At 40.7% G+C, this 27,320-nt stretch overlaps 1 protein-coding gene across 2 annotated transcripts in view; it reads right to left on the bottom strand.

Moving 5' to 3' along the window:
• FTO (FTO alpha-ketoglutarate dependent dioxygenase) overlaps window positions 1–27,320 on the bottom strand; it is a 371,203-nt gene that overhangs the window by 218,727 nt on the left and 125,156 nt on the right. For both annotated transcript variants that reach the window (XM_032854458.1, XM_032854457.1), the window contains exon 4: window positions 17,549–17,692. In XM_032854458.1, the coding sequence (XP_032710349.1) occupies window positions 17,549–17,692 (144 nt within the window). The remainder of the gene's footprint in view (window positions 1–17,548; window positions 17,693–27,320) is intronic.

Genomic DNA, 27,320 nt, shown 5'->3' on the forward strand with positions numbered 1-27,320 from the left:
ACAATGCGGATCCTGGCAATGTCAGTGTCTGGGATGACAGGACTAGAAGCCGGAGGAAGAGCTGGGGCCGAGGCACTAGAGTGGGAATGAGCTTGTCGTACTTAAGACTGCAGCATGGTGCTCACGGTGGAGAGGGCAAGTTGAGCAGATGAAGGAGGCTTCCGTTGGTCATGGTCAGAATTGGGGGTTTAAGTCTAGATACAATGGGAAACCATCAGAAAATGTTAAGCAGGGGGAAAAAAACGTGATCCAGGTGTAAGGAAGACCTCCCTGGCAGTTTTCTGCCAGATCCAGAATGTTTTAGACAAAAACAATAAGACCTGCTAATGGATTGGGTAAGTGGAGCAGGGGAGAGAACGAAATTAAGAGGAATTGGGGGGGGGGGGGGCGTTGCGGAAAAACTGGATTGAGGGTGATTACATCATAAAACATTAGGTTGTTGTATAAAGAGTATCACTAAATGCAGTGAAAGGTGAGGGTGGCAACATTAGGGACAAACATGGAATTTTAAATGCGAAGGAAAGGACAAGAAAGAAATGGAGCATTGAAGGTGGTCCAGTCTGGGCGGACGGGCTCAGAAGCCTTCAAGTCTGACAAAGAAGGCTGAATGACCAGCTTCCCCTTCACAGGTTGCCCCACTCTGAGGCCTCTGGTTAAGGACACACGTGAGAATTTCTGATTAACCTGGACTATTTTACCTAAAGGGAGTTTCAGAATCAAAAGAACAAAACAAAACAAAAAGCAGAGGTTGGAGAAGGTCCCCTTGGCCAGATTCCCATAAAGGGTCGAAATCAATTTCTAAGAAGTACATAAATGCCCTTCTCACCTACCCAAATAGAAGTCTTACTGCTCCCATGCTATTAATACTAGGATCCATGGACATCAGAAAGAGAAAACATTTTTTTAAAGATTTTATTAATTTGAGAGAAAGAGAACACAAGAAGGGGGTTAAGAGGAAGACAAGAGAAAGAGAGCACAAGAAGGGGGAGGGAGAGGAAGAAGCAGACTCTGGGGGAGCAGGGAGCCCGACATGGGGCTTGATCCCAGGACCCCGAGATCATGACCTGAGCCGAAGGCAGAAGCTTAACGGACTGAGCCACCCAGGTGGCCCAGAGAAAAACCTCTTAATGAACACTGCTTAAGTGCTTTCGTTCCACTGAGGGCCAACTAGCCTCATGCAGGCCGGGTGGCAAACTCAACATTTGAAGTGAGACACTGAGGCCTGTACCTTTACTCAAATCCCTGGCAACCTTCAAATCAAACAACTTTTGAAATTGCTCCCAACTGTCCCTAATCCTTTATGGCTTCTAGAAAGAACCTTGTGATTTTCACCCACGAGCTTGTAATTTATCTAAAACTCTGCAGATAAACGCTGTACAAGTGGTTCCGACTTCCCGGACTGTACATCGGAAGCAATAACGCTGAAGACATTTCCAGCTTCACAAAAGACGCCACCTCATCATTTTTTGGAGGAAAACGTGAAAGAATGTCTATCTGCCAGAGCTATTTCAGAATATAGCTAACTGAGTGATTCTATATTCAAGGGGAATCCGAGTTTGTAGAATTTATTCAAGAAAACAAATACAGGGGCGCCTGGGTGGCTCAGTTAAAGCCTCTGTCTTTGGCTCAGGTCATAATCCCAGGGTCCTGGGATCAAGCCCCGCATCGGGCTCTCTGCTTAGCAGGGAGCCTGCTTCCCGCCCCCCGCCCCACCTACTTGTGATCTCTGTCTGTAAAATAGATAAATAAAATCTTTAAAAAATAAAAAAGATAAAATATAAAAAAGAAAACAAATACATAAGAAGCTCTCACTCTTTGCTTGCTAAATGCCACGTGCTCTGCCAGTGAATGAAGGGAGCTATGGACATCCGCTGTAGCATGAAATCTCATCTCATATATAAAAGACCATAGATGCAAAGGCATAATTTCTGCTAGGGTGACGGATTCATGCCTACGATTCTCCTGCAATCCCACCTGCTGAGATCCCCTCCCGCACAGACCAACAGAGCTGGCCATCCCACATTTAACCCAGCCCCTTACTTCCTTGGTTTTGTTGTCCGGTGTGTTACCAGACCTATTTCATCCCAAATTTCTTAAAGTAACAATCAAGAGCTTCACTAAAGGCCCACTTCTGAGCTAAATAGGCCCAATACTGAAATCCAATCTTCCTGGCTTCACACAGTCACTGAAGCTTTTCATTCTTACTCACCTGTCCATTCTCATCGCTCAATCTTAATATTTATGACCTTATTTTTCCTAGACATGGGGACACCCATGACTGAGAACATATTCAGAATTTAATAGCCAACGAGAGGGGGGAGGGGAAGCTTCCTGGCAAAATGTCGGTACAGACTCAGGCCTCCCGACCTGCCCCACTCCCAGCTTCCCCAAAGACACGGTCAGAGGGCTATTCGATTAGCCCAAAGCTACTGTCAGCACTAAATATTAGAGAAAGGTGCTTAATATGCTAGAAATTGCAAAGAGTTGTTCTGGATACAGTTAGGCACGATGAGATTAAAGAAGGGGCCAAGAGGGCTGCCTCATGTCTACTCTGAAAGGGTAGCTTTCTGGTAAACACAGCGAGCTGATCCCAGGAACAGCGCTCTCCCCTGAACTGAAAAGAAGAATGGGCCTCTTGCCTCTACGGGGTGACCTTAAATTCAGGCAAGCTATGGTACTCAGAGACCCCAGGACGTGTTGCTGGTACAAGCACCACTTTGAGAAGACAGCCTGGCCTTGCTGAGGTGAGAAACCAGAGCAAGCAGGTATGCCGAGGATGGTCAAAGCGGCCATGTTTTGCCCACACAGCAAGCATCTACACCACACAGGACACACCCGTTCATGAACTCTATTATCTGGCCATGGAAGGATAGATACATTTTTGTCCTTCCTCCTTTCGACTGAAGTTTTGGGCAGCAATGTATGCCAAGTTTTCAAAAGAAATCATCTCAACACCAGTTTGCCTATAAACAAGTACTAGTCCTCCTTCCGTAAGGGGAAACAGAGAGGGACAAATCACCAGACTCATGGGAAAACATGGCAGTTCACAGGAAAGGAAGCACTTTGAAACTATCTCTGCTCAAAAGGTTTTACTCAAACTGACAGGACAAATTTTTTATAAAATTCTCAGTAAGAGAAGTTATTGAGAATTTATTGAGAATAAAATTCTCAATATTTTAAGAAGATACTTGCTTCAGGAAGGTACTGCCTCTGGAAACGGAGAAAGTAGACATGAAGATGGAACAGTCTGCAATCAGGAAAGATCACCTGGAGTGGATTGTTTTTTTTTAATAGTGTCGCTTCATTAAAATGATGGAAGACGGAGTGGACAGCAGAACACAGCCTACAAAAAACTCAAATTACTGAAATGGATGAGGGAACTCAAAACATTCACCTAGAACTTGCAGCGAAAAATGAAAATTAGTGACAGAAGAGATAAGATTTTGGAAGCCAAAATTTATATACAGGAAGAATCTTAGAAAGCCAACAGAAAAAGGACAGATGAAAGAACCACAAAGAACTAACACAAGAGTATTTCCCAATGTTGTGAAAGGACTCTAGACTACAAAATGGTGGTTGAAGTACATAAACATATTCTGCTCAAATATTAAACACAAAATATGACAAATGTTCAAAGAAAGAAACAATTTACTGTGGTAGAATAAAAATGAAGATCTCCTCAGACATCTCTCTAATACCAAACATCAGAACTCAAGGGGGCAATATCTAGAGTTTCCAGGTAGGAAGTCTGTCATGCAAGAATCCTATAGCTATTTAAGGAGGAAGCAGCCTGTGAAGGTATAGAAAGTCACTCTCAGATAATATAAAAACTCAATAAGACTATAAGCTACTAATAGACTATAAGCTACCGCCATTCTCTTGCCATTGGTCTTCATGAAAAACTTGTCAGAGGCTACATTTTATTTAAATCATTAAAACCACGGTGTAAGAAGAAAACAGAGCAGTGAGCTCCTTGACATAGGTCTTAGCAATGACTTTTTAAATATGACACCAAAAGCAAAAGCAATGACAGCAGAAATAAACAAGTGGGACTACATCAAACTTTTTAAAAAGCTCTGCACAAGGGCACCTGGGTGGCTCAGTTGGTTAAGCATCTGACTCTTGATTTCAGCTCAGGTCATGATCTCAGAGTTGGGAGACTGAGCCCCATGTTGGGCTCCATGCTAAGTGCAGAGTCTCTTGAGACTCACTCTCTCTCTCTCTCTCTGCCACTCCCTCTTTCAAATAAATACATATATACATACATACATAGCATTGCACCACAAAGGAAACCACCATCAAGATGAAAAGGCAACCTATGAGATAGGAGAAAACATTTGCAAATCATATATCTGGTAAGAGGTTAATATCCAAAATACATTAAGAACCCATACAACTTAGAGGCAAAAAACAAGCAATCCAATTCAAGATAGGCAGAAGATTTGAATAGACATTTCTCTAAGAAAGGTACATGAAAAGATGCTCAAAATCACTAATCATCAAGGAAATGCTAATTAAAACCACAATAAGATATCACCTCACACCGGGGCGCCCGGGTGGCTCAGTGGGTTAAGGCCTCTGCCTTCGGCTCGGGTCATGATCCCAGGATCCTGGGATCGAGCCCCTAATCGGGCTCTCTGCTCAGCGGCGAGCCTGCTTCCCCTTCTCTCTCTGTCTGCCTCTCTGCCTACTTGTGATTTCTCTGTCAAATAAATAAATAAAAATCTTTAAAAAAAAAAAAAAAGATATCACCTCACACCCATCAGAATGGCTATCATCAAAGAAATCACATTGGCAAGGTTGTGGGGAAAAACTTTTGCACTGTTCGTGGTAATGTGTAAATCAGTACAGCCACTATGGAAAACAGTGTGGAGGTTCCTCAAAAAATTAAAAATAGATTTACTCTATGATCCAGCAATTCCACCTCTTGGTACTTACCCAAAGAAAATGAAAACACTTACTCAAAAAGACATACACATCTCCATATTCCCTGCAGCATCATTTACAACAGCCAAGATATGGAAACAATCTAACTGTCCATTGATGGATGAATGGATAAAGAAATTACAGTATACAGAGACAATGGAACACTATCTAGCCATAAAAAAAAAAGTATGAAATGTTGCCGTTTACATCAACATGCATGGACCTTGAGGGCATTATGCTAAAGTGAAATATGTTAGCAGAAAGATACAAATACCATATGATCTCATTTATATGTGGAATCTAAAACAAAAACACAGACAAAAAAAAATTAGCTCAAAGATACAAAGAACAGACTGATGATTGCCTGAGATGGGGTATGAGGAGCGGGAGAAATGAGTAAAGGGAGTCAAGAGGTACAGTTATAAAATAACTGGTTATAAAATAAATTGGTCACAGGGATGTAATGTAATGAAAAAATGCTAAGAAAGTAGATCTTAAAATTTTTTATCACACACACACACACAAAAAATAACATACTTCTTGTAACTACCGTTGACCCTGAAAATAAAACAGTTTAACTGGCAAAATGGGTTTATACAACAATGTCAGGGGACACATGAACTATGCCAAACCCACAGGCAGTTTCAGAGAACAAAGAAGAGGAACACGATTTTATAGAGGAAGAGGAGGAGGTGGGAGGGGCTGCTTGAACAAAAGTTCATTGGAAGAAAGTGAGAGTTCAGGGGGGTGGTGATTTCTCATTGGCTGAGTTGTGGCAGTTTCTCATTGGCTGGGCTGTTTGTTGCAGGGCCAGGGAAAAGTCTCCCTCCCTGTTGCTGGAGCAGTAAAGTAGCATCTTCCTACTGGCCTCTAACTTGATGAGTTGGTAGGGCATGAGAGCTCCCCTTTCTGCCCCCTCCCAACTCTATTATACATGAGGTTTTCTTTATTCAGTTTCACATTATATAAGGTGAAGGATGTTAGCTAGACTTTCTGTGAAGATCATTTCACAATGTATACAAACATTGAATAATTATGTTGTACACCTGAAACTAACATAATGTTACGTATCAACTACACCTCAATTTAAAAAATAAATCTTTAAAAGACAGAAAAACCCCACATTATATAAATTACCAGTAAGGATAAAGTAGTTAAATAATTTCAAATATGGTTATTTAATGCAAGTATAAAAAATCATCATCACTGGAACACCTGGATGGCTCAGTTGGTTAAGTGTCTGCCTTCGGCTCAGGTCATGATCCCAGGGTCCTGGGATCAAGACCCGTGTCAGGCCCCCTGCTCAGCGGGAAGCCCACTTCTCCCTCTCCCTCTGTCCCTTCCCCTGCGTGTGCTCTCTCAATCACTCTCTCTCTAAGAAATAAATAAATAAAATCTTTAAAAAAAATCATCATCAAGTAACGATGCTTCAACTAAAAAAAATAACATTAAATATCTAAGTCAAAATCCAAAAGAATATATTAAAAAATACTTGGGAAGTGGGCTGAAGGGTTTGAATAAAGTAAATGTGAAGAAAAACAAACACACCTTAATAGAAAAAGGGGCCAATAATGATCAGATGATGAACAGTAATAGAAAGAAGTATATAAATGGCCAACAAACATGGAAAAAGTTCTACCACATCAATAAATTTAAAAATGCAATTTAAGAGACGCCAGGTGGCTCAGTAGGTTAAGCTCTGTCTTCAGCTCAAGTCATGATCCCAGGGCTCCAGGGATCAAGTCTCAAACTGGGCTCCTTGCTCAGCAGAGAGCCTCCCTCTCCCTCGGCTTTCCGCTCCCCCTGCTTTTGCTGTCTCTCTCTCCCTCTCTCTCTCTGACAAATAAATAAATAAAATCTATAAATAAATAGAGATTTAAAACAGCAGCATGTTATGTTTATTCACTGAGGTGGCAAAATACTTTGAAATTGTAATGCCAAGTATTATCTAAGGTGAGGAAATAGAGGTTAGTGACAGTAACTGATACCTGCATTTCATACACCATGGTGGGAATGTGCACTGAAAACAACCTTACGACAGTGTGACAATACAATATGTATAGTTTTAAAATAGTTATACCCTTCTCTCACCTAAGCATTCCACTTCTAGTAATTTTTCCTAAAGAAATAATCCAGTTGTAAAGATATATGTACAAAGATGTTCACCAGAGCAGTATACTTGATCTCAAAACACTGGAAATGCATTAAGCCACCGAAAGCAGGGGAGTAACATTTAAGCCATTTTTAAAAACCACATCTCAAGGAATATTTAATAAGGAAAAATGCTCAAGATATGAAAGTATTAAAAAAAGGTATTAAACATTGTATCTAATATGATATTTTCTAAAAAGAAAAAAAAATCCCCATATATTTCCAAGCATAGAAAGACTAGATGGAATTAAACCACATAGTTATGAAGAATATTATCTCTGCAAGGTGATAATATGATGTATTTGTATTTATACTTTCCTATTGTCTGTAAATTCTTTAAAGTGAACATGTACCATATTTCATCAATTCCAAGGGACATATTTCTTCTTCATATTTAGTATCTCTGAAATTGGACTACATCTTCAGATTGATGGCATCTTTGACTGGATGGCATATATTACTACTTTTGTATGGAGCAATAAAAAAATAAAACAGTAAGTATCATTATTTTAGACCGATCCGAAGGATAATGTTCAATGAGGAGATCCTCAGAAAAGAAGCATTCATTCCCCAAATGAAAACAATGGCACCTAACCATCAGTGAAGGTGGTATGAGCTTTGGATGGTTCTGTAAACCTTCCCCCAATACAGGACTCCACAGGAAGGAAAACTGTCCTACAAAACCAAGTACAGAGGTGAAGATGGCCTCAGGATACACGACTTTCCCCCTCTTGTTTCTAAATTAACTTTTATGGAATGCTTAGTTTGTTGTTGGGTTGTAAAGAGACTAGATTCTTGAGGTTAATCATTCTCTTTCCTTTTCCAAATATGCAAAATGAACTTTAATCCCACTTTGGCAAGGGTTGCTTTTAATCTTCCAGATTGTAACTCCTTTCAAGAAACAGGAGGGCAGAGAAGTTTGGGGAAACAGAAAGATGAGAAGGGACAGAGCTTGCTTGAATGAGTAAACCTAAATGAGCAGTCTTCTTCCCTCTCCCTTCTGGAAGACACAGGACCATCATTTCTGCCCACTGCTTCAGTGGGGACCGGAAGTGCCCTAATAAAGTGAATGAACGAAACACAAGCAGCCACTTAAACCTCTTGGTTCTGGTCCTCCCTATGCCTTTTTGCCTTCCCTCTTAATTTGCTCCTATCTCACATCTAATTTTCCATTGGTACTTGAGGCTGATGGCTGTGGTTTCTGGCTAATGCCTGAGGAGGAAAAAAGGATGTTCCTTCCAAATATGTGCTAAGCTCCTGTTATGTACAAGGCATTAAGTGCTGTGTATAGTGCAAGAATATACAGAATACAGTAGTGGCTCTCAAAAAAAAATGTAATTCTAATAGATAAGACCTCTGTACCAGTCACTACAGTCCGGGGGGGGGGGGTGGAACTATTGCAGCCACAATGACTGGTTGGCGACCCTGCCATTGTGGCTATTTAATTTTTTAATGTCGTCTCAAAGAAATATACCGAGATGGAGAAAAAATAGCTGAAAAGGTGGAAGGAGCAGTGTAAACAAAAGAGAAGGAAAATGATAGGGCTGTAATTTAGGTCTTTTTAAAAATTTTTCAATGTTTATAGGACCTAAAAGAATTATTCCACAGGAAGAATTTGAGGAACCTTCCATCATGGGTTATAATGCCTAGCCTTGAAATGAGCTGCAGGGACTGTGTCAGGAAGGGAGAACTCATTCCTACTCTCATCCTGAACTGACACCTACAACAGGATCAATTAAAACAAAACAAAACCAAAAAACAAAAAAACAAACAAAAAAAAAACACTTCCTTTATGGCCATTCTTCCTATCTTTGCAGAAGTGGCAAAGAACACACACAGGATATGCAATCAAATTAAAAGTCTGAAAAACTTCTTTTCCACAGTTCATGCTTTTAGGAGTTATGTTATATAGATGAAGAGCCAAAGAAGGCAAATTAATTAAGACTGCCAGCCAAAGGGAGAACTTCCACCCAACCAACCCGGATGCAGATTTATCCTAATACAGCATGACTCTGACTAGAGAAAATATGAGAGAATAAAAGGATCTCAAAATTCATAGTAACTCATGCATTCTCTGCTTAAAAGAAACCAACACATTTTTGTTACCTTTAGTAGTTTTTTTAATAAATGATTTGGAAGGGAATGAATGTACAGATTGATTTGGACACGGTATCAATTTGGGAAATTCTGAGGAGGAAAAAAGGATGTTCCTTCCAAATATGTTCCAAATATGGTCACTTGGACTAGATATTAGCAAGCAAAGCATGGGTCACTGAAGGAATGGATTGCCATGGAAAATTCTTAAAGCTGTCTCTGGGGATCCCCGAGTATTAAATGAATGCCCCCGTTTGAGGGGAAGGCCTTCATAAACTTTTCTAGCTAGGAGCTTTCAAGGACAGAATAAATATTTCTTTTGCCTATATGTTTATTTATACATTTTTTTAAGATTTTATTTATTTATTTGACAGAGAGAGAGAGATCACCAGTAAGCAGAGAGGCAGGCTGAGAGAGAGAGGGAAGCAGGCTCCCCGCTGAGCAGAGAACCCGATGTGGGGCTCGATCCCAGGACCCTGAGATCATGACCTGAGCCGAAGGCAGAGGCTTAACCCACTGAGCCACCCAGGTGCCCCTTGCCTATACGTTTATTGCCATGATATGAGGAGGGGCAGTGTACCAATCTTTGGTTTAGTCATCCACTCATTAATTCAAAAATTATTATTAAAGTACCAACCATATTCAAAGTACTGTGTTAGGTGCTATAGAGGTTACACATCTTTAGAAACCTAAAATAGGGTAGATAGAAGACCTTTTTAGAAAATTCCAAGAAAGAGAAAGAAGGACATGAGATCCAGATAAAAAACAGAATAGTCAAGGACCACAAGGGGAAGAAATCTTACTACGATAACTGTAACTGGTGGGTTTGAAGAAGTAGTAAGACAAAACATCATGAACATCATGTGACGAAGGAACAGCACTATGGCATTATTTTTTCACTAAGAATAAAGAAAGGCGATTGCAACTTCCAGGGGGAGAGGGAGAGCCACACAGGAAAAGTCTTGGTTCAAATACAAAGCAAGCTAAAATGGGGCATGATTCTGGGCCTCTGATTTGTTATAAAATCTTGACCTGACATTTGTAACATTCCCTTTCAATGGGACAAGGTTAATGGTTATTGTGGACTCCTATCTTCTATTTATAGATCCAGTCACTTTATTTAGTTCCTCAATAAAGGACATGTTAGGTACTGGCTTTCAAATTTCAGACTCCATGTACAAAGAAAGCACGGCAGTCTTGTCAAAATTATACACCCGTGTGTAAACAGACATTATAATCCTCAGTGATGTAAAAGTAATGATATGCTGGCTGAAGGGAACTTTCATCCCTCATGTTACATCCTAAAAGTCAAGAAAGAGTCTATCTAAATATCGGTTGGAAGAAAATCAATTACAACAAAAGTAAACTAAACTAAAAAACTAAAAGTAAATGTTAACTAATAAAACTTAGCAAGAGTGAGGGGCGACTGGGTGGCTCAGTGGGTTAAGCATCTAACTTCAGCTCAGGTCAGGATCTCAGGGTCCTGCAACACAGCGCAGAACTGGGTTCATCACTCAGCTCGGAGTCTGCTCGTCCCTCTGCCCTTCCCCCTATTCCTGCTTGCTCTCACTCTCTCTCTTTTTCTCTCTCTCAAATAAATAACTAAAATCTTAAAAAAAAAAAAAAATAGTAAGAGTGAGAGAGTGTAAGAGCCACATCCCCATTTTTCACTTTTCTTCACATTTTTCTTAATGGAGGAACAGATAGCGCTTCAAGCTGCTGGATGGAGAGAGCAGTATTAAGCATATGTTTATGAGTTAAGGAGGTAATCACTTAAAGAATAAAAGGCAAATGCACCGAAAGTAGTTATTTCTGAGAAATGGAACTTGGGGACAGGTAGCATGGAGTTCTTCGCTTTCTGTTTTAGATCATCCTCAATGTTTGACTTTTTATTTCCTAGTCCACGTGTTGTTTTTATAAGAATGATACCAATATGAATGAGATACTGACAGGGAAAGATCTCCAGAACCTATCATTAAGGGTGGAGGGGGAAGCAAGTAGAGTAATAGATAGAATATATATAAGGTCCCCTTTGTGTGCTATTTTGTAAAGTAGCAGCAATATATATGTAAATCATATTGGCATAACTGTATTTCTGCTAATGTTCATAAAAGGACAAGATAGGAAAGTAAAGGAGAACTTCCAAATTTTATTCTATATAATTCCATGCTATCCAAACGCTTTACAATGAGAATATATGTGTATGATGTATTACCTGTTCAGCTATTTAGTTATTTATTTATTTAATTTATTACTTCTTCAGCTGTTTATAATATTTTTCAGCTATTTTTTCCACACTTTGAAAGAAGAAAGATCCCATGACTATGCAATTAGTAGAGCTGCACAGTTTGGCGGGAAAAAAAGAACAGCTCTAGTCTCAGAAAAACCTGCATTCTAACTCAAGCTTCACTAGGTCCATCACCCTGAACTACTTAATTTACCTCTCTAAGCCTCTTTTTCCTTTTTTTTTTTCAAAGATTTTATTTATTTATCTATTTATTTGACACACAGAGATCACAAGTAGGCAGAGAGGCAGGCAGAGAGAGAGAGGAGGAAGCAGGCTCTCCGCTGAGCGGAGAGCCTGATGTGGGGCTCGATCCCAGGACCCTGGAATCATGACCTGAGCCGAAGGCAGAGGCTTTAACCCACTGAGCCACCCAGGCGCCCCTTAAGCCTCCTTTTCGTTTTGTGAAAGTTTTTTTGAGATAGAATTCACATACCAATCAATTCACTCATTGAAAAATGTACGATTCCGTGTATTTTAGCATGTTCACAGGATTGTGGGACCATCACCACAAATGAATTATAGATCATTTTTAGAACCCTGAAAAAAAATCCACACACCCATTAGCAGGCAACCCCCATCAATTTTCTTTTCTAGCAAAAATACAGGGATCCTAGAGAGAGGACAGGTTACTTGCCTGATGGACTTACTAAAAGAAAGAACATATATCAGAGCCTCCATCACAGTGGCCCTCAGCAGGCACTCTTGCTCCTCAAGTAAAATTCAAGATGTCAGTGACAGCGAAATACGCACAAAGACTGGATACGCAAGGAAAGTCAAGGAAATAGGGAAATCCCTCCAAGTACCTGGGAATCCTCTCCTCTGAGCAAATTCCACAAGAAATGTCCTCTCCCCAATGCTAGTGAATACTAAAGAACCAGGTATCAAGACAACAAGCACAAGTTTGAAACCGTCAGCATTTGGGGGCTTATTTTCAGAGTAAAAGGTTCAGGAGGACAGATACATCCTCAACCCTGCAAAAACACGAGAAGCGAGAAGCAAACACCGTAGTTGCTGAGAAGGTAAGAAGAGCACCACGAGGTCGTATTGGACAAGCAGTTGAAACTATGCTGTCACGTTTCTGCTTTTCAAAGTGAAAATAAACATGACAGGTGCTCATTTAGCTGTTCGAGCACTTTCCACCAAAATGGCAATTCCTCGAGCCTACCGACTGCAGCCTGAAGTTATAATTTATTGCTGTTTCTCTATTATTCCCTTGCCTCGGCAGAAAGCAGAACATAGCACCTACGTTTCAAGACCCATGAGAGGTAATAAAATATAATTATTGAGAATTTATGATTAAGCCATAAATTATAGGTACTTTTTACTTCAGCTGGTCAGTCAGGAGTTGGGGGAGGAAGGGAACAGGGTCAGAGGAAGAAATAACAAAAGCCTTTTCCTTCGAATAAAATGTCTGAACCGGGGCAGGATTGAGGGACACCTGGGCGATTTACAAAGATACAAAGATACAAAGATACCACAGTCTCCAAGTGAAGTCCCAGAGGATCCCCCGTTTAGAGACTTTAAACTCCTAGAAGCCTCTGTTCTTCCTGCTCACAGGGCAACAGACTCCGACCAGAGTGCTCATGTTGATGCCAAAAATAGAAGCAGGACATATTTTCAGGTTCTACCACATCAAACGCTCACCGTGCTCCAGGTCTTGCTGCTCGAAGCCACAGGTATTTCAAAGAAGGTGAACCTAATCCGTAAAACGTGGCTAACCGGGCTCTGCTGGTAAACTCAGCCCTCAGCCAAGGTCAGAGCACGGTTACCCCAGAGCTCTGATTTGACGCTTTTCCCCCTCAAGAAGCAGTTGGTGAGATGGCCCTTTCTTGGGGTGCCTTTATGTGGTCATGGAAATATAGGTATGGCACAGGGACGTGCCAAGCTGGCAGAACTGGGGGCCCGAAGCAGGATAAGAACACAATACTCAGTGCCCTTTTGTCACCCACTCGCCTCAGTAGCTCTCCCGTAGTGCCATGGCCCAGCTCCCCATGTTCATGGCCACCCTGCCCTATGCAAAGCACTTTCTCGTTTGGCCTCCCAGTAACCCTGGGAAGCGAGTGTCAGGCAGAACAGCAGTTGTCCAGGGGAGGCAGAGACTGGGGAGAGAGATGAACAGCGCATGGCTGGTAGACAAGGCCGTGAGTCTGGAACCTGGTCACCTGACAGGAAATAGCCTTTCAGCATTTGGCCCCAGACTGTGGGTGAAGGAAAGCAAAACCAAAAAAGCAGCAGCGTGCATTTCAATGCATTTCAATTTACACTGCCTTTTTTTTCTTTCTTTCTTTTTTTTTTTGGCCGTGGAAATTTTACTTGGCAACTGAAGCTTTGAGATAACTATTTGAAAATGAGATTTAATTTGGATTGAGGGAAACAAAAATAAGGAGGCCAGAGAGAACAGAGTCATGAAAAGTGACAAGAGTAATAAATGAAGCCGGGGGGGGGGGGGGGGGGGAGATAAAAAGGAGGTTTGCCCTAAATGTTCGCCTAGCCCTCACCTTTGTCCTGACACAGCCCATCTCCACACCTGGCTCCTGGTTAATGAACATAATTTGGTTGATGTCCCCTGAACTGGATAATCTGTTCCACAAAAAACAAACCCACAGTTTGTCTCCAAGCCACTTTTTAAGTCCCTAACTCCCTGGTTACATTCAGTCTATGGAAAACATCTGTGGCAAAGTAAATCATCCTACTCGGAGAAAGACCAGGGTGTATTTTTCCCCCCCTCTAAGTGTGTTTTGAAGTCCTGGTTGGAAAATTAGTGAAAATTATAAATCTGTTTGCAAATCCGGTCATGGCTAACTCTGAGATTAGGGCAAAGATTCCAATTTAAAAGTAAAACCGTGACAACCCCAGTTAAGCGTGTCCTCGGGCAGTGCCAGCAGGGCCTTCACTGACGTCCACAGGCAGCGGATTTATTACAAGCACCCGACACGTTCCCCATCAGACACCCCTGGAGTATTTACTTGAGACAGCAGGGTTCAGCCTGCACTTCCTCTGCAGACCAATATATTATTATAAATTGAGCTAAACTGTTTCCTTTTCATAAGTGCTATGAAGTTCAGATTTCAGATATCAGCACACAGCCGAGGTCCCTCCACAGGGCTCCTTGCAGGATTTGGATTTGAGAAAGTAAAGAGGAAAAGGCAGCAAGACACTATAGTTGCTTTTATTTTTGTCTGAGTTTGTTTAAGAGGAGATGGAAGAAAAGTTCCTTTTAGAATCTGTGACAACTTTAGCAAGAAAAGAGTAATTTTCTTTAATTATAATAAAGAATAAAGAAAATATATTCTAAATGGAGATATTCTAAAAGCACACTTTGGGTGCACTGTGCTGTGCCTGGCCCCGATCAGGAAGGTACCAGCCATTTCCCCGGTATCTGAATGCAGGAGCTGGGAAATCAGGAATGGATATTAGGTCCTGGACATCAGCTCCTAGAAAATAACAGCACTTACTTTTGATTAGCACCTACAGTAGCTAAAAGGACAAATGTATATTTAAAAATGCGTATTCATTATAACATATGGTAAAAAGGACAAGGTAATTATTTAATATTTTTATTACTAATCTATTTCTGAGGCAAAAGAAACATAACTTTAAAAACAAAGGGCAAAGAAAAAAGCACACAGAACACTCTTGTCATCCTCTTCTTTCCTTCCTGAACAATCTGGTCCTGAAGCCTTTAGTTGAAGCAGAGGCATCACGGTGAGGGAGAGAGGAGGGCCCCAGAGCCCAGGGCAGGGGTTAGCACCCAAGTAGGAGGAGGAAGGGGTGGTTGACCTGGGTGTCAGAGCCCAAATGGGATTAAAGAACAAGTTCCAATCCATGCACCCTACTAACTGTGTAACTGTTAGTCACATAGCTGTGTCACTACATCAATTTAAACTGAACTGATTCTTGCGCAATGTAACTACCGTCTACTTCTTAAGGTTATGGAGGTGATTAAAAGAACACTTGGTTGTTGTGAGTCCCCAGTCAATGTGGTTGTTATTCACATACTACTATTATTCCAGATACATATATGCATAGAAAAAAAGACCAAAACAGGTCTGAACCTGATTTTTATATTCTTCTTTCGTTTCATACTTTTCAGCATTTCTTTTCTGTACAATGAACATGTATTTTTCTTTCATAATCAGAAAAGAACATACAAAATATTCTTAAATAAACAGATGGCAGGTGAACTTCTACAATGTATAGTTACTACTTCTGCATTCAGGAAATTAATATAGCCATTTAGAATGGCACCAAATGACTCTCACTTCTTTCAAAGATACAAACTGCTAATAGAAAGTCCTGAACAAAGTAACTGACAAGGAGAAAGTCTCCGATTGGTAACATTATACAGTTAACACCTCTCTAAGAGTGACATGTGTCTCTTTTAACAAAGACAGAACAGGACTCAGGATCTTCAGCAAACCAAAGTAGCAGGTCCTTAATACTGTTTCATAATCCAAGTGATACTGGTCTTCTGTTTAAGATAGTGTTATAAAATCTCCTTTTTGTTTTTTTTCCTAAGATTTTTATTCATTTATTTGACAGACAGAGATCATAAGTAGGCAGAGAGGCAGGCAGAGAGAGAGGAGGAAGCAGGCTCCCCGCCGAGCCAAGAGCCCGATGCGGGGCTCGATCCCAGGATGCTGAGATCATGACCTGAGCCGAAGGCAGAGGCTTTAACCCACTGAGCCACCCAGACACCCCATAAAATCTCCTTCTAAAGTAAATCCACTTCAGTGATTTTATTTAGAGCGAATTTATTTAGGGAAAAATATAAAGTGAATTTTATTCACTTTATTTTTATTTAATTTTATTATTTTATTTAATTTTATTATTTTATTCACTTTATTTTAAATTTTATTCATTTATTCATTTTATTTATATTTATTCACAAAAATATAAAGTGAATTTATTTAGAGAAAAATAATACATAAGTTAACAGCACAGGCAACACAGGGATATGGCGAGAACCTTGAGGCCGACGTGTAAATGACTGAAATTTGGAAAATGCTTAATGCAGTAATGACCTAAAGAGCTAATCCACACTGTGATTTTCTAGAAGGCAAGGACCAAGTTTTATCCATCTTCAAGAGCTCCTCCAGAACCTTACACAGCATGGAGGACACAGCGGGCCCTCTATATATACTCAATTAATTGAGAAATAACTCTTCTCATAAATACCCACTTTGAGCCTTGGCGCTCCCCAGTTCTAAAGCCAACAGTGATTAGATTCCTCCAGGCCAGTAAGCGTGAGATAAACACTGGATAGTCAGGAGTTAAAGCCAATGACAGAATAAACCCAGAGAGGCTTTGTGAGTAAGAAAGGATACCGTCTCTGTGCTGCGCACTGGAAAACAGGCAGAAAGCCCAAAACCCAAACAAAACGCTTAGAGCGAAGAGCCAATAGCAAAAGGTGCACGAACACCACCGCTTCGGTCAGCCCAAGCACAGCTGAAATCCTGCTCTCCAGAGAACTCAGCGACGAGTGGAAAGAAAGGCCCTGCGGTCGGGTCAGCTGTGCCTGAGAAGAAACTCAATTCCAAACGGAAAAAACTTTCACTAAGAACTGACAAGACGGGGAAATCATCCGAATACTTCACACTGATAAGCTCATTCAGATGACTGAGTAACTGACGAGAAGTCCTGAAAACCCTTTAGCACATGTGGGGAACTCCGTATGGGGGAGGAAATAAAAGCAACTTTTGTAAGTGGGCAGCATCTAGAAAAACAAGGGATTAAAAAAAAAAAAAAAAAAACCTGGTTCCATGCAGAAGATTCATAATCGCTATAAGATACCTAAAGAGCTTGTTTCAAAAGACACATTTGAAGGGCGCCTCGGTGGCTCGGTCGGTTAAGGCTCAGGTTATGATCTTCTGGGTCGTGAGATCAGAGCCCCATGGTGGGCACCCCGCTTGGTGGGGAGGCAGCTTGGAGAGTCTATCTGCCTCTCCCCAACTCGCTCCCACACACACACTCTCTAAAATAAATAAATAAATCTTAAAAAAAAAAAAAAAGACACATTCCAAATATGTAGCCAGTAATCTAAAACTTAAGATACGAGAGCACTGATGCAGCTTTGACCCTCCTAATTACCAAGCATGAAGTAGCAGTCTCCTTGGTGAAGGGGTATTGCCAAGCCAGGAGTCTCGATGTCCCATGAGATCTTAAAACCGACATGCCAAATATCCGGGTCTCTGCCTTCGAGCTGAGGGTCATCCTCATTTTCCTCTTCTGGGCCTGTCAGAAACAGAAGAGCCAGATCAGAAAGGAAATCTCTCATCTCAGGTTCCGGGTCTTATAATCATTAGCTCAGAAAATATTAAGTTTTAATAAAAAATGGATAGGAAATAAACTATATCCTTTTCTATCATATTTTGTGAAAAAACACATTCTTTCAATTGTCTTTAACACATCCTTTATTCTTTAATCAAACAAATCTTTAAATGATGAGGAAATAACCACAGAGATACCAAGAACAATAAAAGATGATTTATTCAATTCCACACAAATAAATTAAATAATATGGATTAAATGGACAGTTTTTAAGGAACTTTTTAACTACCAAAATCATCCCCAGAAGGGGAGAAAAGCTAGTGAAACCATAAAAGGTAAAGAGAAAGTTGTCAAAGAACTCTCTCTTACGATGAAATAGGTGTCAAGAGTTTCAAAGAAGAATTCTACCAAACAATTAAGGAGTGGGTTATTTCCATCTACTTTAAATTGTTTAAGAGCACAGAAAAAGAAGTTTCCAAATTCTTTTCCTGAAGATAGAATAATATGTATCAAAATCCAAACACACACACACACACACACACACACTCCTCATATCTGAGAATCAATGCAAAATTCTTAAATATAGGGAAAGAGAACCCAAATCTAACAGCATATTAAAAGAATAACATTCCATGACCAAGTAGAACTTATCACAGGAATACAGAGATAGTTCAATATGCAAAGGCTTATACTTACACACACACACAAAAATCACATTCTTAGATGAAAACAAAGAGTCACCAGAGATACACAAAATATTCAATAAAAATACATCCTTCTATAATCAAAAACATCAATAAAACTAACAAGCGGCCAGGTCCTTAACACAATAAAATACAGAGCTCTCTCAACCACAAAGCCAGCATCATATTTTAACAGGGAAACATCAGAAATTTTCCCAAAGTCAAGAATTAGGAAACAGTATCCTTTATCATCACAATGACTCATCATTACTCTGGAAGGAGTGACCAACATGAGTGTGCTCTCTGGAAAGGCATAAGAAATGAGCCATAATGAGACAAAAGAAAAAGGTTTTATTCCTAAGAAAAAGTGCTTTTTTGCAAATAATATTATTATTAATCTGCTAATCAACCAGGACAAATATATCCCAAGCAACAGAGTATTGTCTGTAAGAAAAAAACTTTAAAATTTATTGAAGGACACAAAATAAAATTTAGATGAATGTAAAGACATATTATGTTCTTGGGATGTAAAACTGAACACCATGGGAACGTCAGTTCTTCCTAAATTCGTCTATAAATTTGTCTATAGTCAGAGAAATACTTTTTAATATATAAAGAGCTACTACAGCACATCAATAAGATAAAGATCAATACTCAAACAGAAAAATGGGCAAAAGTTCTGAAGACAGAACACATAAAAGGAAAAAAGATAAGTATGCAAACGTTTAAAAGAAGTTCAAACTTGGTCATATAAGAGAAATTCAAATTAAAGCCACAACGGATATTTCTAACTTACCATATCAGGAAAGAACAAACATTTTGATAAACAGTGTCAGTAAGAGTGCAGCACAACAGCATACTCACACTCTCTGTAAAGGACAATATGACGATACTTACCAAAATTATAAATGCACAAACAGTTTGAACTTAAAAGAATTCCACATTTTCACTTTTAGCAATGTATTCTTAAATTCTTTTTTGCAGAGGTTGCAAAATGACTTTTGAGCAAGGATGTTTAGTGTACCGTTGTTTATAAGAGCAAAAGATCAGGGGCGCCTGGGTGGCTCAGTGGGTTAAGCCTCTGTCTTCAGCTCAGGTTATGATCTCAGGGTCCTGGGATCAAGCCCCGCATCGGGCTCTCTGCTCCGCAGGGAGCCTGCTTCTCCGTCTCTCTCTGCCTGCCTCTCTGCCTACTTGTGATCTCTCTCTGTCAAATAAACAAATAAAATCTTTAAAAAAAAAAAAAAAAAGAGCAAAAGATCAGAAATGACCTAAATAGGGGCACCTGGGTGGCTCAGCCAGTTAAGCATCTGACTCTTGATTCTGGCTCAGATCAAGACCTCAGGGTCATGGGATCAACCCCCAAGCCAGCCAGTCTCTATGCTGAGCATGGAGCCTGCTTGGGATTCTCTTTCTCACTCCCTCTCCCTTTGCCCCCCTACCCCCGCTCACGTGCATGCATCCATGCCCATACGCTCTCTCTCTTAAAAGAGAGAAAGAAAGAGAGGGAGGGAGAAAGAGGAAAGGAAGGGGAGGAGGAAGGGGGGAAGGAAGGAAGCAAGCAATCTAAATATCCATCAATAAGTTTCTGGTTAAATAAATTATGGAATGTCCAGGCAATAAAATACTCTGTAGCCATTAAAAGTAATATGCACTGATACAGAACTACCTGAAACATTTTTAAGAGAAAGAAACTGACAGGCTATAATCTGTGTAAAAAATACAAACATATACACACAGGTGTCTATATATGTACAGGTAATATTCTAGAAGGATATTCTACTCTAGAAGGATACTTGCAACTGACCTTTCTGGGAGAAGGACAATGTGTCTGGGGTACAGGAGGGCAGAGACACATAAACAAATTGTAAAGTGTGCTCTGCCTACATGAGCAGTCCTATAGGGATTGCCCTATATAAAAACTTGTAAAAGTTCATTTACGAAATATTAAGTACTTACTCTATATGAGGCACTGACCTGGGCACTTGGGCTCCATCAATGAATCAATCAAAGAGCTTTGCCCCTGGGAAGCTTTCTTTCTAGTGAAGTTATAAATGTTCATCTCTGATGACTAGAAAAAGGAGAGTTTAAATTCCATTAGATGCTAGACCCGGTCTTTAAGGGATGGGTCCATTTTTCCATTTCATCCACATTTAGGGCCCTATTAACTGGCACACAGAAGGCATCCAGTTGTACTTAACTGCTTACTTAAAAACAAAATGCTCTGTTGACACCCATTCACAGTCCTTTCTGAGATAGATGGCAGGAAAAGAAAACTGTTAATTGAAGGGGAATTAAAAAAAAAAAAAAACCCTGCAAATTAAATCAAATAACATAATAAAGCATGACACCGTTCATTTAGCATAGGTCTTTACAGTAAAGAAGTTTAGGGCGCCTGGGTGACTCAGCTGGTTAAGCGACTGCCTTTGGCTCAGGTCATGATCCTGGAGGCCCGGGATCGGGTCCTGCATCAGGCTCCCTACTCAGCAGGAAGTCTGCTTCTCCCACTGACCTCTCTCCTCTCATGCGCTCTCTCATTCCCTCTTTCTCTCTCTCAAATAAATTTAAAAAATCTTAAAAAAAAAAAACAACAGTACAGAAGTTTAGAGGAGAGACATGTTTAATGAAGTTCCAAATGGGTCGAGCAGAATTCTTGGAGAAGATCAAACTGGAAAGCCAAGTACGGTCTAGATTCCCAAAGGGTCGAGTAAGGAATGCTGAAGGAAGCCAAGAAGATGTAAAGCGCTCTGTGACACATGGGCAAGGAAGCATGCTTCACCCAGGCTATATAATGTTCAGGTCATCCACACAATCCAAAAGTACAAGCATCCCAGATGGCCCATCTCCATATATGGAATTCCTAAATTCGGAACACGTTACTCTACAATAACTATGCAGAAGGGTCAAAGGCAGTAAAAGAAGAGGGGAGAGGAAGAAAGCCCCTTTATAATTATTAATTCACGTTACTTTGCACAGGTATGGTAGAAAAAAGAAAAACACAACAGACCAGTGTCCTGGGAAATTCAGGGAAGGAACACTACTAAATGACCTTTAAGGACACATCCAACTTTGGATATTCTTCAGTTCCTTAAGATAGAATCTGAAATCTGATATTGCCACAGGGCACCTGGGTGGCACAATAAGTTAAGCGTCCAACTCCCGGGTTTCGGCTCAGGTCATGATCTCCAGATCATGGGATCGAGCCCTGCATTGGGCTCCACACCCAGAAGGGAGTCTGCCTGAGTTTCTCTCTCCCTCTCACTCTGCCCCTACCACCCCCAACCCTGCTTTCTCTCTCTCTAAAATAATATATAACCTTTAAAATCTGATACTGCCATTTGAAAAGAATCTTACCCTTTTTTTTTCCCATTCGTTATTTCGGATCCGTTTTCTCAAGCATTCTTTAGTTAGGAACAACTTTTAGCAAGTTTTCTTTAAGAATAAAGTCCTATAGTAAAAAAGTCTAAAGCCACTTTTTTCCGCTAATCCCAAAAACACTTAAAGGAGAACCCTCTAGAACAGGAATGATAAATACCTTACATATCAGAGGACACAACTAATTCACTGGTCGTGGCTTTTGTGAGCCCTGGTACAGAATTATGCTGAATTCTTCTCTAAGCTCAGGAGAGAGAATGGTATAATCAATTACTGATATGTGTCATTGGCTCTAGAAGGGGGACTTAGCACCAGCAAAACTAAATATTTGCCATTCGCATCTGATGACATTCTCTAGTCATGTCTTACCTATAATACACTTATGCCTGAAATTTCTGGAATTTGCAAAACTAGATCTTAACGACCAGAAAAGAGCCGGCAAAAGGTGTACAACTTGACCTGCTCTATGTTTTCTTAACAAAACTAAGTTAGCTGCCGAGAGAAACTCTTTGCATAAAAATACAAAGGTCAAGCTATTCTTGAATTATAAGATCTGGTATCCCTGAGCCAGTGCCGAGCTAATAAACAGCTGTCCCCTGTAGATGAGGCAAGTGCTCTCTGAGAGCGGCTGTCCCCGTCAGCCATTTCCCTGCATTGGCCGTACCTCCTGGCCCCTACAGGCATTTACATCTATGAACTTTGTTCCAGCCCACAGGTAAACCGGGCCTCTCACCTGCTTACACAAAGTACCTGGAAGACAGTCAGGCCCATTCATTTACACACTGTCCAAGGCCGAGCAGCTAAGACACAGACTATAGGGCCCACAAGGTCGAAAATATTCATCATCTGGCCAGCCCCTTACTCAGAAAACCTTTGCCCAGCCCTGCTCTAGAATCCCGATATTGTCATTTGATAGAAATGTCTACTGCACGTATCAGCAAGGAAGCCAGGCTGAATAAAATAGTAATGATGTCAGGCGACTAATAATAGCATACAACATAATAAAGTAATTAATGCTAAGTTATTTGATAAGCAGATCAACTTAGCAAAAGAATACAGCTATGCGAAATTGTATGTTTATATTTGTGATACCCTGGGGCCTTCGGTGGGTTCCTTCTAGAGATTCCTACTGACAATGGAGGTAGCAAGTAGCACCGAGAAGAAGAATAGAGATATTTTAAGAAGGTTTTTCATATGTCTCTCTCTGGTGAAACCAACTATGCACTTTAAAAACAGTTTCTAAATGGCAATGGCAAGAAAGCTGTCGTGGTTTCCAGAGAGTATGGCTGATGGGCTGGTTGACAACTTTTCCCTCTATCTCCCACCCACCCCCTCGGCCCAATATGGCACCAGTAAAGTCTGGAAGGACAGAGATGGTAATTGCAATCAGTGCTTCCTGATGTCTCCCATAAATCCAGCACCTTTGAAATGTGCTCATTAAAATAAGGTTTTCTTGAGGGTTTGTTTCCCCCTTGGGCTGGGTATGGAGAAGGGAGGGAAGCTGTACATCTGATAAATTTTTTATTGCATAAGTATAGTGTTGCTCACTTTCTCAATAAAATCAACTTGTAATTATCTATAGCAACTGCAGCTGATTACTCTTGCCTCGTGTTATTCTGGAAACAAGCAGAGGCAAGAGGCCCCTACTTGCCTTTAAACCTCAGTAACACTGAAAGGATTGTGAGTGTCTCAAGTGTGTCTGATGCATTCCTAGTTCCCACTAACTAAACTGTTAAAGAAGTGAAAGATGTGCCAAAATACAAAAGAATGCTGAATTTAAATGCCCAGTTTAAAACACCAACTCCCCCCCCAATTAACCAATTTGATTTCTTTATGTTAGTTTTTGAAGAACAATTAATTCCCATTTGGGAAAAGATAAATGCAATCCAGTATTTTGTTTGTATTTTTCAAGCTGTATGCAACCACTGTCGTATAGGAAACAAAGGCAGAAACCTGAGCATGAAGGAAGAGAAGACAGTTCCAGTCAAATAAAATACAGCGCTTAAAATTTTGTCCCGTTTAATAACATATCCCATTAATACTGTATGTCGATAATTCCCCTGATGTGTAAATATATGTTCATCGTCACTACACATTAATAGCCCAGTTTCCTATTCCCTATTCCCTTGGCCAAGTGCTAAGATTTCTAAGACTCTGGCCCCGGCAATTCTACTCTGTTTCCTGAACCCCGTACCCAGAAGGGCTTCAGTAGCAGGTCCCTTCCTATCTGTATCCCAGATCTTGAGGCAGGAGAAACCCAGAAGTTGCAGCTAGTCAGCTGGTATACAAAACCTCATGATGTTTTCTCTGGGTCCTGTGCTAGTCTGTGATATTCCAGGATCTGGGACAGAGAATCTGTTTTGAAAAAAGGTAAAGAGTCAGAAGGGAAAAGGAGAAGGTGAGTTTGGGAAGATACCTTTGGTGGTGGTGGTGGTGGGGGGGAGATGGCCTAATGGGTGTACAAGAACATAATTAATTCTTTAGAGTTGCAAGTGTATCACGTGAATGACATACAATATCATTCATGTATGACATACATGTCATACATGACATACATGTCATGAAAAAGAAGAGGCTGGAGAGGTGGGGAGGCAGAAGCCAGGACACTTTGCGAACCACAGTCAGGAATTTAGACTGAGGGCAATGACAGACGTGAAAGACTTTTCCATAGGTCAGATCCTATGATGCAGTTTTTCAGAGTGATCCCTCTGGAAGGCAGACACTTCTGCGTGCAGACCTTGCATAATTTTTCTGGACAGTTTTCCAAAGTAATGGCAAATGGCGTAAGCCAGAGAACATTTAGGAAAGACTCTTGAAGGGCATGTCCCTAAGGAAAGAAGGGTTCGCCAAGAAGCTGTCCTGGGAGATTTCTACAACTTCACCACGCTTTCCTTGATTGGTTGGGAAGAACAAGTAGTCAAGGCCTGCTGCAGACTTAGAGCAAATTCCCTCCCAGCCATTGAGGTATGAATGAATAGTCTCAAGAAATGAATTCAGAGACATTTGAAGTTGGGGGGGGGGCTACCTAATCAGTCGCAGCTCACAGTCTGTAAGAAGCAGCTGGACGCTGCTCTCAGATGTCTCAAAACAAGCATTTCAGGTCAAACATAGTCCCTTGACACACAGAGATTATAAAATTAATCATAAATGTTCTGGGATTTCAAGAGAAATGTTGCAAACTCTTTCCCAAAAAGTCTAAAGCCTTTCAACACGATGTCTGGCTCTTTCAGCTTTCAGATTAAGCATGAGAAAAAAAAAAAAAAAAAAAGATATATTCGCATACATAGGAGAACCTTATTATATCACGTTTCATGGACTTGGGAGGAAAAAGCAAAAGTGATAAAAGGAGAGAAAAATTGTTCTGGGGGCTCTTGGCTAAAGCTTCAAAACCATTACATTATCTGAAGTAAAATAGGAAATGAGAAAAGGAAGCAAAGATACTTGTCAAACAATACATTCTCCAAACCAGATCTTCTAACAATAGAGCTTGCAACTCTTTGGGCAGCCTCAGGAAAGGACAGGGTGGTAGAGATTTACAAGAAAACATCACGTTGTAAATAACGTGAAAGGGTAGAACCAAACTAGATTAATCAAAAGAGGATAATTATTTGTTCATCTAGCTTCAGGCAAAGCTTTACCCGGAGTTCAAGGCACCTGTCCAACACCCAGCTTTTGTCCTTCTCAAAGGTCATAAAAAAGAAAAGGAGTGGCCACAACAGCTGAGGGTAGGCATTTAGGGGCCACAAGAAATTTGCTTGCCCCAAGGAAGGAAAGCAATAGCTCAAGAAGGGCTATGAAGGGAAAGAAACTGGAAACTGACCACACTACTGGAAATGTAGTGGACCTCGTTTCCACACTAAGTGGAAACGAGGTCCACTTTCGGAAGCCAGTGAGACCTTTGGGCTTCCTATTAAATGAGCCAATTCCTTATCTTTTTAAATTAAACCTGTTTAGCCCAGCTATCTGCTATTTGCAATCAAAAGAATCCTAATTCTAAACAGATATCGTAGTTGCAGAAATCAGTTATTGGACAGTGGCAAGAATACAGATAAATAGCATAAGCCACTCAAAACTAAAAATACTGACTTTAGGCAAAAAATACTCTTCTACCATTAAATGCACATACAAAGAAGGATACAAACCACACCTTCAAGGAGCTTACAATTCTAATTCATAATTTAAATATGGACAAAACTAACGTTTGGCCTCAGAAGCCAGGACAGTAGTTACTGTTGGGGGAAAAAGTACACTGGAAAGGAGCATTTCTGGGATGCTAACATAAATGATGTCATTCAGTAATACAGAATTCAATTGCCCAATTAATGTCCTAGACAATAAAGCTTACTCCACTCCAGTCTGTCCTCATCTCCTACTCATCACACAAATACATCGTTAAAAATTCAGCCATTCTTGGTAAAATATCTTCAAATCATACATCTGTTCAGAGATTTAATACCCACAGTATACAAAGAACTCCAAAAGTTCAACAACTAAAAAAGCAACACAATTCAAAAATGGGCAAAAAACTTGAAGAGACAAGGGCGCCTAGGTGGTGCAGTTGGTTCAGTGTCTGACTCTTGGTTTCCGCTCAGGCTGTGATCGTGGGATCGAGCCCCATTGGGCTCCACGCTCAGCACAGAGTCTGCTTGGGACTCTCTCTCCCTCCACCCTCCTCCCCCTAAAATGAATACATAAATAAATAAATAAATCCATCTTTAAAAACAAAGAAACAAACAAAACTTGAAGAGGCATTTCTCCAAAGAAGATACATGAATGGCCAAGGAGCACATGAAACAAATCTCAACATCATTAATCATTAGGGATCAACCAAGGGGCAGGATGAAACTACAGGGGATAATTGATACACGTTCACTGTCTTGATCATGGTCATGGTTTCACAGGTGTGTTAAAACTCAGGAAACTAAACTTTAAATATGTACAGTTTGCTGTGTGTAAGTTATAGCACAATAAAACCATTGAGGGAGGGGGGAGGAAATCAGCCATCCCCTTGTTGGCTGGCCTTCCCTTAGCAACTGGGAGATGGCCCTGTAGGTCTTCTTTTCTCACCAGCACTGAACACTGCCACTCTTCACCAGTGAAAAGATGGGTGACATCATACAAACATTCCTCATCACCTCTGCCTCTTCTAATCCGGCCCCCCTCCTCTGGATTATGGCAATCGCCTCTTTCTCCTACTTCCAGCGCTGCCTCCCTCCTTCCACTCAAAACCACAATGGCTCCTATTTCATGCCATGCAACAGACAAGCCCAGTCCCTTGTGTTACAGTATTACTTCTTTAATAGCTTCCGCCCACTCTGCACCCTTAGTCCTTCCTCTCCGTCTTCACTGCTGTTACTCCCCCTCTTCTCACTCAATTCTATCCCTGCTTGCTGCTTCTGAAATATCTCAACATCACGTTCCATCTCTGGGCCTTCCATATTCCCTCTACCCAGGCCGGTCTCCTCCCACTCACTCTCTCCTTCCAGGCTTAGCTCAAACATGACCTTCATAAGGAAGCCTACTCTCCTACTTAA

The sequence above is a fragment of the Lontra canadensis genome, unplaced genomic scaffold (genome assembly GCF_010015895.1).
Source record: "Lontra canadensis isolate GAN:19392208 unplaced genomic scaffold, GSC_riverotter_1.0 scaffold8, whole genome shotgun sequence".
NCBI lineage: Eukaryota > Metazoa > Chordata > Mammalia > Carnivora > Mustelidae > Lontra > Lontra canadensis.